At 38.9% G+C, this 14,296-nt stretch overlaps 1 protein-coding gene across 1 annotated transcript; it reads right to left on the reverse strand.

The window, feature by feature from the left end:
- Window positions 1–12: 12 nt before the first annotated feature.
- Window positions 13–7,140, reverse strand: f9a (coagulation factor IXa). The gene is made up of 8 exons (XM_087851101.1): window positions 7,005–7,140; window positions 6,662–6,849; window positions 6,563–6,587; window positions 5,163–5,276; window positions 3,124–3,258; window positions 2,769–3,049; window positions 2,522–2,645; window positions 13–1,155 (listed from the first exon to the last, which is right to left on the reverse strand). The coding sequence occupies exons 1-8, from the start codon at window positions 7,138–7,140 to the stop codon at window positions 566–568; spliced, it is 1,593 nt and encodes a 530-aa protein (XP_087707227.1). The 3' UTR covers window positions 13–565.
- Window positions 7,141–14,296: the final 7,156 nt, after the last annotated feature.

The raw sequence follows: 14,296 nt of genomic DNA on the forward strand, positions 1-14,296 counted from the left end.
GTGGCTCACAACTAAGCCCACTCTTTGTCATTCACCCTGATTTAATCTATTATTTCTGTCTTGTTTCAGTAGCAGCTGTCTTAAATAATAAAACTGCAGAATTTTCTCTTTTTGTTGAGCTTTTGGTCAAATTTCATTTGATGTTTGGCTTTACAGATTTTCGTTTTATTCATCTTTCTCATCAAATTCATTCACATAACATGTAAGTGATGTTCTGACATGGGCAGATGAACTGGTATTTTCTCTTATATTTATTTGCATAGTATGAAAGAGCATATTAAATCATAGGTCTCAACACTACTTAAGCATATTCATGTATTTCTCTTTACACGTGCATTTTTACAGCTTATTGTGCTTCTGTTGTTGAATTGAACGCTAGAATTTTTGTAGTCTAATAATTTTCACTCCTTTAAAAAAAACTTTAAATATCCGCTTTCTTTACAACATCTACAAGCTGTGCTCGTATTTATATGACTTCATTTGCATGCCAAATTCTTGCAGTTAAAAAGCAGCTTGCAGTTTTTCAACCTGAAGTGGGTTTGAATGTTTCAATACTTATTTATTTTTATGGGTCAGGGTTTTCATAATCAAATGCCATCCTGTGTTTAGTTACCCCCATAACATGGTTTATCCACTTGTAATAAAGAGAGATCCGGGTGTACACGCCATATTTCCCTTGTTTTGCACATTCTTCCCCCCAGCTTACGATGCCTGTGAGGAACCACGTATTATGAATACTGTTTGCGTGAGGGCCTCCACTGTCGCCCTGACAGGCATCTTTGGCCTCATTATAGTATCCTGCACAAAACATGACAGGGGTGATCCTTTGGCTGCTGCTCTGCGTGCACTCTGTGCGATCTGTGAAGGGAACCTCGACTTTCTGCAGCGTCTTGGCCGTGGCTCCAAGGAAGCGTGTTCTGCCCCAGCCGCTGACTGTAGCTGGGGAGGAATCCTTCACTAAGGCCTCGATGAACGTCATGGGCCCTATGCAGATGGGTCGCACTACCTTGGAGAAGGTGATGGGGCTTTTGAGATAGAGGAGGGCGACGTCATGGTTGTATAAGCTTAGAGTGGCATTGTAGCGTGGGTGAATGCGCTTCTCCTTCACATCATGATTCTGCTCCGTGCCTTCGTCGATGTTGATGTTATTCTCCCCTATAATCAAAGATATCATATCTTGTTGAATTGTTTTTTAAATGTACTTCACAACACAATGCATGAAATAACTTCCTCTTCCAAGTGCAAGAAATTAACTTTTAAAAATCAAAATCTGATCCATAAAACTACACTAGGGCTGTCACCCCACTTATTTTCTTTATTATTATATGTTCATTTATTGATAATTTAATTAATAGCTCAGGGAATGGTAAAAGGCTCCATTAAAAAATAAAAACTAAAGTAATGTTCTGGTCACTGGTCCAAGATCCAAAGGTGCTCAGGCTGCTATTAGGGATGCACCGATACCACTTTTTTGGAAACGAGTACGAGTACTTGCATTTCAGTACTCGCCGATACCGAGCACTTAATAAAAACATGATTTAAATTTACAGGTAACAGCTTTAGTCCTATAATTTAACAAAAACAACAACAACAAGGGACTAGTTTGGAATTAAGAACATTTATTTAAAATGAAAAGCATGTTGTATGCAACATATTACAGAATAAATAATTATAAAAAACAAAATTTAATTTTAAATTTGTTCATCTGTTTCTCTGTTTAGAAGTCTCACTAGCACAGTCACAGCTGGGATGACATCAGAGGCTAGTGCGTCGTAGCTGCTCACTTTTTTAGTTAGTTCCTCAAAGGGGGCGAGGATGGCAACAGTCGTCTCCATAAGAGCCCATTGGTGAGCGGTGAGATAGTCAGGGAGTTCGTGCTCGGACACACATAAGCGTGGGTAAATAAGCGTGGGTAAACTCTTTGTACGCGTTGTCGTGTTGGGATTTTGGTGCTTGATTAAATTACTTGTGTTAAATGCGCTACCTTTAGAGCCTCCTCTGGACAATTTCACTGAGCACAATTTGCAGTCCGCCTTTGTTTTCGCGTCTTCGTTCACTTTGAAATAGTTCCACACGGCTGACTTGTCTCGCCTGCCCTTCTCTCAGCTCTGAGCTGCAGCCGGGGCCTGGGGGCGGGCACTCGGGGCCTGGGGGCGGGCACTCGGCGCCTGTGATTAACCCCTTACATGCTGCTCAAACATAGACAGGTCTCAGACCGTGGTATCGGTCCCCGGTATCGGGGGACTTTTAACGAGTACGAGTACTTTAGAAAATGTGGTATCGAGGCCGATACCGGTATCGGTATTGGGTATCGGTACCGATACCGGTATCGGGTATCGGTGCATCCCTAGCTGCTATCACAAAAAAGGAAAAGGATGAAATCTTGTAATCTTGTTGAAACCAGAAACAGGAGAGCCAGTTATCACAAATAGTTAATATTCATTTGTTTTCTGGTAGCTGTTAAGTTGAGTAGACGCAGTAATACTCTAAACAGCGCCATTTTATTGTATGTCAGCCTTACCCACTCTGACGAAGAAGGAGCCTCGTGCCTCTATCAGGCAATGAGCAGCAGTGATAACCCAGTGTTCGCTCAGAATGGATCCCCCACAGAATATATGACCACTGGGATGTGCTACCAAGGCTACCTGAAAAAGAGAGAAGACCCGAGCTGAGAATTAGCCACTACCAGAGTTTCCTTCCTGTATGTACTTCCTGTAGCAAACTGCTTAAATTGCATTGGGTATGTCTGCTTCGTGGCATTACAGTACCTGCCATGGGATCTCTCCCGGTAGAACCACTTCACCTCCAACGATACGTTTATAAGGCGTTATTGGCTCCTCAGTGGAGGCCTCAGTGTCACTGTATACCCACAGGGGGAGTTTCTTTAGTCTATTTCTTGTGTCCATAAACGATACTGTGGTAGGGGCTGGAGTTGAGGGAGGGTATGGAGTAGTGTTCGTGTTGGTCAGTGAAGTGGTGTTTGCATTATCATAGTGGAGCACAGATCCACTCTGTGCTGTCAGGGCAGTTGTGCCACATGGAAATTCAACTGGTGATGTGAGAAAAGAGGATTGATATAAAGTCATTAATATGATATTGAATATAACAGGAATAAGCTGATACCTTCTGCTTCACAGCTGACACCATCCTGCATCAGTCTGTATCCTGCAGCACAGGAGCATTTTGCTCTAAAGACTCCTAATGAGTGACAGAAGTGCGTACAGTCTCCATTGTTCACATCGCATCTTTTTGCTATAACTGAGGAGAAAAAAACAAAACAAAAGCAAAACGTAATTAATTCAAAACAATCCTCTTAATGAATATATATACATGTTGTTACCATATCATATAGAAGTGTGTTTTGTAACACAATAATATTTAATATTTTATATAATCACTGAAATAGGTTTCGTATGTTGTTATTCACTTGCTAATACTACATTTTAAATAAAACCTTTCTAAATGTGCTTTCAGCGCCAGGCCACATTCTGAGCAGAAATGTGTTCAAAGCAGAAATGAGAATTCATGTTTCTGATTAATCTTTTTAGTTTAGTAACTAGTAACTATTAGGGCTGCCACGATTAGTCGACTAGTCATGATTATGTCGACTATCAAAATCGTCGACGACTGATTTAATAGTCAACGCGTCGTTTGAAGCTTTGTAAGATCACAAAAGACGCAGGAATAAGTAGTAGGATTTCAGAGTGTAATAACGGACTGAAACAGAAGATGGCAGCACTGCATGTACAAGGATGCCAGCTGCCGTTAAACCTCGAAGAAGAAGAAGCTCTGTCCCAGAATTCATAGCGCAGCCCAGCTCAGTTTCCAACAATGGCGGCAGCTAATTAGTTTTAATGTTACTCTTATTATTCTTTCTGGGTCACAAAATAAACGTTTAACATATTTTCAGGCGAGAATGTAGCTGTGTAAACCTCAAATATCTGCTCAGTTTATCAAGACACCACATATTTTCAAAAGCGCTCCGACGTTTTCGGAGACGTCTGTTACCCACTAGCTCGATAGCTAGCCGGGGGCAAGGCTTGCTAGAGCCGTGAGAACACCGGACTCCCGGCAAATCGTTTTCAAACCCACCGCCGTCTTTTGCTACTCAGGTTAAACATACATAAGTCACTTAGATAACTTCAAAATGTTATTGTTTGGCTTTTTTTTTTAGTATTTTATTTGTTCCTGAGTAAATCGGTTTGGCTGAGATCAAATTTATAGTTTTTGCACAGCTGAATAAACGTCAAGCAGACAACTGATTATCAGAAGTGTGAGATGCTCGAGAATATACTCTGGTGTCCTGTTATATTTTAGATAGCAAGGAGTTTATTAAACTTCACCGAAACAATCTGCAAACTTCATTAAAATTTAATAAACTATCATCTTTTCTTTATTTTTAGTTAGCACATACCTTGAACACTTCAAGCTGTAAGCTAATGATAGTTATATAAGAGCAGATGCTGCTGGTGCAATAAGCTGTAGGTTTTACGTCCAATGGATGATGATCTGATTAGTGACTAATCGCAAAAATAATCGGTGACTAGTCGACTATCAAAATAATCGTTTGTGGCAGCCCTAGTAACTATTAGTAACTATTTCCCTGAGTTTTGACCTGTTGTGGAGGGAATAAAACTTTAGACATCCACCAACTCTGTCGCCTCATATTTTCTTCCTAACTTCTTTCTTAAAATGCATCTTAAATCAGAACAATAGCTGTGAATTCCTCTCTATAATTTACATCAATAATGGATGTCTAGTGGCTAATTTATAATAGCGAGTATGAACAAATTAAATTTTTGTTTTTATCTTTAAATAGGGATTCACATAGCCATTTGACATAGCCATTTTAAGACAGACCATCTGTTTTGAAAAGTGAAATAAAATTCAGGTAAATCCAGGTCTGTGGGATGCTGCTTTTAGAATATCTAAAATAGCCAACAACCTAATTTTGGAACCTAAAACCAGAGCGATGCTGAATGCGAGACACTGATTTAATTTAGAAAGAAGAAGAAGACTGAAATGCATCTGCTTGTTTATCCTTTGAGCCTTTGATCTGATCACTGCTGATATCAGATTGTCCCAAAATGTAGGAAATGTCACTACAAAACCAATTTTGTCTGATTACAGTTTGTATATCCAGTCACATGGCATTCACTCACCAATCTCACAGTTGCTCCCAGTGAAGCCAGATGCACATGTGCAGGTGTAGGAGCCCAGGATGTCTTTACATGACCCCTGGTTCAGGCATGGCCCTGACATACACTGATTACCATCTGAGGAAATCCAAACGGAGAACTTGAAATTAATTTGATATTATATATTACATATATTGATTTATATTATTTTTTTAAATTTTATATTATATTATCATTATATATTATACATAAATATTAAAGGAGTAAAAAAGTAATTGGCCCCTTAACCTAATAGCTGCTCAGGGCACCCTTAGAATTACTGTCAAACCTTTGATAAGGTTCTTTAACATCACTCGGAGGTATTTTGGCCCACTTTTCTTCACAGAAAATAGTCTTAATTCAGCTATAATGGAGGTTTTTCCCAGCATGAATCATCCAGGTCCTGAAGCAAAGCAACCCCAGACCTTCACACAACCACCAGCATGTTTAACTGTTTGACTGTTCTTTTTAAGAAATTATGTTTTAGCTTTATGCCAGATGGAGACGCAAACCTTCCAGCTTTTGTCTCATCTGTCCACAGAATAAAATAAATGGGAGATGAGCTTTTGTGTTGTTTTTTCATATTAACCTTGGAACTCTCCCACAGAGGTAGTTTGCACACAGAGGCCTCTTTCTTATTGTTGAACTCTGACCTTAACGGAAGCAAGTGATGTCTGCAGATCTTTAGATGTTGTTCTGGGTTCTTTTGTGACCTACTGGATGAGTTGCCAATGTGCTCTTGGAGTAATTTTGGTAGGCTGGCCACAAAGTTTTTCTAATTCTGGATAATGGTTCTCACGGTGCTTTACCAGAGCCCTAAAGCCTTAAATTGGCTTTGTAATGCTTTTGAAAGGGTTAGATTGGGATGTGTTCTTTTAGCCTACTTGAGCTTGGCAGATAGAGAATTATTGACGTCTGGCAGTCATCAGGCCTGGGTATGCTTAGTGAAATTGAACCCAGCTTTCCAAAATGTGTTTAAAGAGGGGGTGGGTATGACTTCTTCTTTAGATAGTATTTAGGTTTAGATAGTATTTTTTCCTCTTAATAAATAAAAATAAAAAAATAAATATTTTCTTTTAATACAAAATACATTTTGTATTTCTTGGGTTATCTTTGTCTAACATTAAAATTTGTTTGATGTACTGAAACACGTAAGTGTGACAAATATACAAAAATCTAAAAAATCAGGGAGGTGAAAATATTTCATTATATTTTGCATTTACAGAAAAACATGCATAAATATACATAAAGAATATCTAAGAAATACATGGTAATGTTACAAGATAAAAGACAAACCTTTAGTGTTTAAGTTTTAAAACTAGGACCGATAAGTAGTTTACCTAAAAAGATGCTCACATTCAATCATTTATTAAGCACACTCTTACCTGTATATCCTGCCCAAAATTCCATCTACAATACAGAGTAAAGTCAGTGATCGGTGCAGCCAGCAAAGCCAAATAAAATCAAAGTAAGTGAATACTCACTGTCTTTTCATCATTCTCGAATGTCTCCCTCGCCTCTTCTAGGTCGCATAATTCCTCTATACACTCTCTCTCCAGGTTTCCCTGCAGAAACTCCTCAAACAGTCCAGTGTTGTAACGTTTGTGTCTGCGCAAAATGCTGTCAGCTGATTGACCGGACAGAAACACTTCATCCGCAGATGGAGCCGGAGCTAGAGCAAAGGAATAAGAGAAAGCTAGTTTGTGTTTATCCACTGGTTCATTTCGTAAGTCAAAAGCAAAAACTTCTTAAAGTAAATGCTGCTAAGAAGTCCGCAAAACGAAAATGTACCTAAAGTTAAAGAGCATCACTAAAATGTCACAATACCTCCAGAACCCAGCCGAACATTTAAAAGCAGAAAATGCAGCAAAGACACAGAAACGAGTCCCATTCCAAATTTCTCTGCCATCCTGACAGAAACACTCTCGACTTCTACTCCAAAGTACAATCTGTGTTTGCACATGTGCACCAACAATTAATCGAATGTTTGTTCAGAAAAAAAAAACAGTATGTCAGGGGAAAAACTAGAGTGTCGACATCCACTGGCACAAAAGACACTAGGTATTTCCTCCTGAATACAAGGATAGTCATTTATAAATGGAAGAACTGTGAGAAATTTAACTGATTACTTACATTAAGGAAACAGGGGTTCTGAAAATGGTAAACTGAAACCAGTCAGCTGCAATGACTTATGTCCTGGTTTTTAGCCTTTGCTCCAAGGACAATTTTCAGGCTCCAGCTCTCAGTCATAAGCCTGAGCTAATATTACCTTTGTGCAAAATTATAGCATTTTACCCATTGTTGTGCTAAAATCATGCCATAAGGTTGATTTGTCCATTAATTATTTGTAAGTCAGTCCATTTAAAAATGTGTTATTAACATGTACATGGCATTAAAATCTCTCCCAGTTCGTCTATATACAGTTACGCATAAGCAGTTATTTAATTTGCCTAACAGAGGTAGAAATAAAATTCGTCCAATATTGTGTGTCGTTTTCAGAAAACTCGCCAGGACTTGTTGGTGGCCAGACCACAGAAATTAATTTACCAAGTGTACTTCAAACTTTGCGCCACAAGATGGCGTCCACACACCTCAGTAAGGGAGGTAGGCGACAGGGTTTACGACGATACTTCACTGCAGAAAGGAGTCTAAGAAACATCATAATACTACACATGTGTGAAGGCCGTATAATGTAAAACATGGAATTAAATCACTTTTTTTTGGAAAAACAGTTTTAAATGTATTATTTTTTAACTCAATTCTTCAAAATAAATAAATAAATACATAAATAATGCAGTGAAAATAACGGAAAAGAAGAATCTACAGTACTGTACAAAAGTCTCTTGTGCTTCCAATAAGCGAGGCTTGCTTGTAATTTTTTTTAAGTGACAAAAACCAAACAAACAAAACAAAGTTATCTACAGCAGACAAACAGTATCACAAAGTCATGTCCTTGACAAATAGGAAAAAATCCAATAAAGGCCTGACACAGGACCTGAGAGATGCATCTGGGCTCCATTGATCCATCTACTGTTCACTGAAACCACATCAGAAATGGTCTCAGTGGAAGGGTGGCTGGTGAAAAGGGAGTGTACGGAAAGGCGGGAAAGGTTGAGGTTTGCCAGATTACTTAAGAAGTGGAGTGAAAAAAACAGTGGGCACAGGTCTTAGGGAGCTATGAATCCAAGTTCATCATTTTTGGTTCAAATCATTATCTTTCATGGTTTTAGTCTCCAGTGCTAGTGCTTTGATGCAATTAGAAATATGCCACCATATGTTGCTTGCATAGGAGAAAGCTGTATAGGTCCTAATTATACCATTACATTCCCAGAAACTTTAATAAAATTATATTACTGATGATGAAGGAGAAGAAAAATTGAAGAACAGCATTTATAAGTGTAAATAAATAAGGGGTATTTTCCATCATTTTCCAATAAGCTGCTGTCATTGATGACACACTTCCTCATTCAAAGTGTGACTTTATTGAGACAAAGTGCCAGAGAGCAGCATCAGTATTATAATACAGGGTGGGCCATTTAGAAGTCGGCCATCTTGGATACAACTTTTGTTTTTTCAATAGGAAGAGGGCCATGTGACACATCAAACTTATTGGTAATGTCACAAGAAAAACAATGGTGTGCTTGGTTTCAACGTAACTTTATTCTTTCATGAGTTATTTACAAGTTTCTCTTTGTTCACAGCCATTGACATGTCGAGGAGGTTAACATGTGAGGAGCGGATCGAAATTGTGTTGATATCTGGTGAACGCAGTAAGCGGGTCATTGCAGCAGATTTCAATGCAAGACACCCTACGAGACCACCCATCTCCAATACTACAGTTAGCAAACTGCTTGCTAAGTTTCATGAAACTGGTTCAGTGTTGGATTTGCCAAAATGTGGACGCAAGAAAACTGTCACTAATGAAGAAACATCAGTGGCTGTCCTAGCTTCATTCAGCAAGAGCACACAGCGTAGCACTCGCCGCATGTCACTGGAGAGTGGCATTAGTTGAACATCCCTTCGGCGGATATTAGCTACTCACAAATGGCACCCTTACAAACTCCAGCTACTGCAGCATCTCAACGAGGATGACACAGATCGGCGCACAGCATTTGCAGAATGGGCAAAACAAAAATTGGAACAGGACCCTCAGTTCACGCAGAAGATTTCGTTCAGTGATGAGGCAAACTTTTATGTGAATGGTGAAGTTAACAAACAAAACCACCGCTATTGGTCTGACACTAACCCACATTGGCTAGATCCCTCCAAGACTGTTGGAACAACAAAAGTGATGGTTTGGTGTGGTATATGGGGTACAACAATAGTGGGTCCATTCTTCATCAATGGAAACCTCAAGGCCACTGGATATTTGAAATTGCTACATGATGATGTGTTTCCGTCTTTATGCACTGAAGCTGGCACGTTCCCTGAGTTTTTCCAGCAAGATGGTGCCCCACCACATTATGGGTGCCAGGTTGGTCGTCGTGGGCCAGTTGAATGGCCCCCAAGGTCTCCCGATCTGACCCCCTTAGACTTTTATCTTTGGGGTCATCTGAAGGCAATTGTCTATGGTGTGAAGATACGAGATGTGCAGCACCTGAAACTACGGATACTGGATGCCTGTGCTGGCATTTCTCCTGTGGTGTTGCTATCAGTGTGTGAAGAGTGGGAGAAGAGGGTTGCATTGACAATCCAACACAATGGGCAGCACATTGAACACATTTTATAAGTGGTCAGAAACTTGTAAATAACTCACGAAAGTATAAAGTTACGTTGAAACTAGAGATGGCACGATACCACTTTTTTTATGTCCGATACCAATATCATAAATTTGGATATGGGTCAATACCGATATGAATCCGATATAGTGTGTTTTTTAATCAATAAAACTGTTTTTTTTTTATATCTTGCTGCATTTTGTATAAGTTCAAACTCAAGTTAAAAAAAACCCGACTAAAGCTATTCTGTTATACCTGTATGCAAAAAACTACACTGCACCCAAAATATTTCATAGTTCAGCAAAACTGATCAATCTAATAAACTTAAACCTACTCCATCCTCCCTATTCTGGTATTTTAAAGAGTAAGCAACCTAACTAATAGGGTTGCAAACTCCCAGAAAAAAAATTTATAAATGGGGACCCCCACCTCATGATGCTTACTCGACGTAATCAACTTTAATTTGATGCAGTGTGAAAAAAAATGCACAGAAATCAATTATTTTTCAAGAAATATTAAATAGATTCAACATCTTTCTTCAACAGAATTGCAGACTGCACAGATGGTACCTTCCCAAAGGAAAAAGTACTATAGCTTACTAGGGTATATTAGACTTAATAGTTACTATATACAGTAATGGACTTCTATACATTTTACATCAGATTAAAACTTTGGGTGTAAGATTCAGATAATTATTTATTAAAAGCTAGACATTTTAAATGAGAATAAGAAAGAAAAGTATGTCTTTGTGCCCCCCTTTTCCCTGTTAATGCCCTATCGGCCCCCCTGGCTAAACTTTGCTAGATCCGCCCCTGCACAGTTACCAGCCTTCAGCTGCGTAGAAAAAGATCCTGGTGTAGAAAATAATATTAAATAAATTCTAACAACAGATTATCAAGGTTAAACGTGCTGCTGTTGTTCAGCCGCTGGTTTCCTCTTTCTGGTGCAAAGTGGGCCAAAAACAAGCAAGAGAAACGGACTCACGACAGAAAAGCCGATCAGCTGATCATTAATCAGTTTCACGATTGAAGTAACAGAGGGAGGTAGGTAGATAGAGGCAGTCGCTCCATATATCGGTTGTTAAGCTTAACGCTGGAATGCTTTACAAACATTCAGAGATGAACTTACACACTTGCTTTACTTCTCAACCAGACGCCACAGCGCTCTATCACGTGATGCATATTGCTCCGACTTGCTACGGTTATGAGCCGAGTTACGCCATGTCGCAAGTTTTGTGAGGTGCTCTTTTGATATTTAATGGATTGGATTACATTTTTTTATTTCTCTCCGATATCCGATCCAGTAATTTAGGTCAGTATCAGACCGATACCGATACGTAATATCGGATCGGTCCATCTCTAGTTGAAACCAAGCACACCATTGTTTTTCTTGTGACATTACCAATAAGTTTGATGTGTCACATGCCCCTCTTCCTATTGAAAAAACAAAAGTTGTATCCAAGATGGCCGACTTCTAAATGGCCACCACGGTCACCACCCATCTTGAGGAGTTTGCCCCCTCACATATACTAATGTGCCACAAACAGGACTTTAATACCACCAACCATTCCCATGTTATTACGGTGTATCCATATAAATGGCCCACCCTGTAGAATAGAAGTGACAAAGTATAAATCAGATATAAGTGCTGCTTTTCCATCATGTAACTGCACCAGAATGAATCTTAGATACTAGCAGCTATTGATGTGCAACCCAAATGTGAACTAATAACTCACATAGAAGAGGCAGACAATTCATTTTCCCAGGGGGTCACATGAGAACCTTGGACTGTTATGGAAAAATTATGTTATCAATTGTCCACCACACGTCACCAGCTGATAGTATCTAGTCTTTTGTCGCTAGGTTGTACTTGAAGGAGTATTTTTGCTTCAAGTGGTGAAAGCTTATTCTTTCCACTTTTAGGGGAACAACACTTTTGCAAAGTACTGTGCTTTGTCAGAAGTTGTTGAAGCTGATTTAAATATTAAATTGTTATTGGAGGCTGATGTATGGCTCTTGCTCTCAGACATGCCTGGGCTTTTCTTGTTGTTGTGGATACTCGGAAATGTAAAGGCTGCAAAAATGATATCACAATATGACACTTTTTTTATCTCATAGAAATTTATACTGATGTAATTATGGCAGGCTAATAATGCAGCATAGTGTGGAAAGCATCTTATTAGCAAAAACCTTTGCTTCATTATCTGAAACACAGTCCAACTGCAGTAAAAACACACACAGTGGAACATTATCAGTCATGGATTGGGCTCCACAGAGCCAAGACCTCAATATAATTATATATTGAAGTATTGTGGGATCATTGTAATACAGAACTGAAAAAAGCCAATATCTGAAGAAGAGCTTTGAGTGTTCTTCAAGAAGCCTGGAAAACTCTTCCCAAAGTCTACTTAAAGAAATGATAAGAAAGCTTGTTGAAGAGTTCAGGCTACATTTAAGAATAAAGGTGGTCAAAATAAATATTTACTATATATTCAAGCGAATCAAATGTTTACAAACTATGTTTTTGCCTTATATACTGTATTTCCGTGTATGTTCGAACATGTTTCTAATTTTCCTAGTAAGATTTTTCCAACTCCTAATTGAAGAGTTGTCAAGAAAACGGTTTTAATGGAAATTCTGTGACTCTGTGGACAATAAAAGCTGTTACTATGTGAGCCAGACAACAAAAACCGTGTTAAGCTTTGAAGACGCACTTTCACAGATCTATTAATACTCGTCCGTCTTTATCACGTTTCTTAGCATTTCATCATAAATCTAATGATCAAAAACCTTTTTCCGTCACAACTTGTTTTTACTTTCTCACCTAATATGCTTTTAATGTCAGACTAGGAGGATTCTTTAAATTATTACTTAATTTTACCAGAAAGTCCCACTGGGCTCTCAATCTCTTTTACAGCAGAGACATGGTCAAGATAGCAGCCATACAACCCAAAACATCTCACAGAAAATACAAACACACCATCAAATCTAAATCATGCAGTCAGTCACAGGTCTATAAATTCATATCTCATCTAAATGTTCATCTTCTCTGGCTGTTGCTAGCCCTGTTTATTACGTTTAATTTACTGAATGTATGAAGTGTGTTTTTAAAAGGGTTTTCTTTTTGTTTCAAATGGCACGAGCCAACAACACCAAGACAGAGAAGCCAAAGAAAATCTGAATATTTGAGATGAAATGACTATGTTTGAGAATGTAACTTATAGAGATTATAAATAAATGACTGTTTATTACCATCATTCATATTCATCTAGTTTTTTGTCAAAGCTCCACAAAGCAAATAAGATGCATACGGCTCCAGAGTTTAGGTTCGAGACCCCCCTGCTCTAGTGGATGAAATGGGAGTTTTGCCCTTTAAATACCTGTTGTTACCAATGGTGAATTTTAGCGTTTGAACTTGAATTAGTGACGGCTCTTTCAGATCCCCAAACATGCACTTAACTCAGAGAGAAGATACTCAAAGCTCTTCAAAATCTCTCAAAGTTTCCTATTTCAGTGTTAGTCGAAACCTCTAAATATTGTGCAGTATTGGATCTTTACCACTTGTGCTCACGCCTTTCATAATCATTCAATATTTTCAAAGAATAATCAAGATGATGCAGTCATGGCGTGCAGTCAAGGGTGCTGATTCACCGTGCCAGCTGAAGTTTTAACTCTAGTGTCAATTTGTGGTCTGGCATAAAAGATGCAAAACCATCACTGGCTCTGGAATCCCCCCACAGGGAGTCCGCAATCTTCTCAAGTGTTGGCAACTATCGACTGAGGGCATTTATATTTCACAGAATCATTGACAGGATGAATAATTCACACCTGAGTAATTAACACTGTCTACTCAATACAAGAGCTTCTCGATTTTTTTTTCCTGCAGGAGTGTGTGAGTAAAGTGGTTCAATCACACCAGAGTTGGACCGCTTGAACCAGCAGTCACCAGACTTTTCCTGAGGGAATGTTACTGATAGGTATTCCAACTTCAGTCCAAAACATTAGCACCTGAACTTCCCCCACTGAGTCATGCATCTAAATGCGAGTCTGTTGCTGAGCTTTGTGAACAGTCTGTGGGCATGATATCCCCAATGGCATTCTTTCCACATAGTGTCTCACTCTAGTGTAATAGCAGAATGGCTGCAGACAATTGACAAGGCTTACTATAGCATGAGCAGGAGAAAATAGAAACAATGGTTTTAAATGTTACAACTGAGGTGATGACTTGTGTGTAAAGCAGCCTAACAACGCTGTTTTAAATGAACGGAGTGGATGTATGAATGGATGGAAGGAAATAAAATTGCCTGTGACTAACTATTGATTTATGAAGATCTTCCTGACATCTCTGTCTTCTCTCATTCTTTGGCAGCACCACACAGCTTGGGAGTCTGTGTCGGCTCCA

This window comes from Neolamprologus brichardi, chromosome 2 (assembly GCF_056152115.1).
Source record: "Neolamprologus brichardi isolate AB-2024 chromosome 2, ASM5615211v1, whole genome shotgun sequence".
NCBI lineage: Eukaryota > Metazoa > Chordata > Actinopteri > Cichliformes > Cichlidae > Neolamprologus > Neolamprologus brichardi.

What these genes read in the sequence shown, in the direction of transcription:
- f9a (XM_087851101.1), bottom strand. Translation starts at nt 7,140, where the DNA reads ATGTGCAAACACAGATTGTACTTTGGAGTAGAAGTCGAGAGTGTTTCT. An exon ending in TGTTCGGCTGGGTTCTGGAG is followed by an intron (nt 6,850 to 7,004) that starts GTATTGTGACAT and finishes CCTTTGCTCTAG; the next exon opens with CTCCGGCTCCATCTGCGGAT. An exon ending in TCGAGAATGATGAAAAGACA is followed by an intron (nt 6,588 to 6,661) that starts GTGAGTATTCAC and finishes TCTGTATTGTAG; the next exon opens with ATGGAATTTTGGGCAGGATA.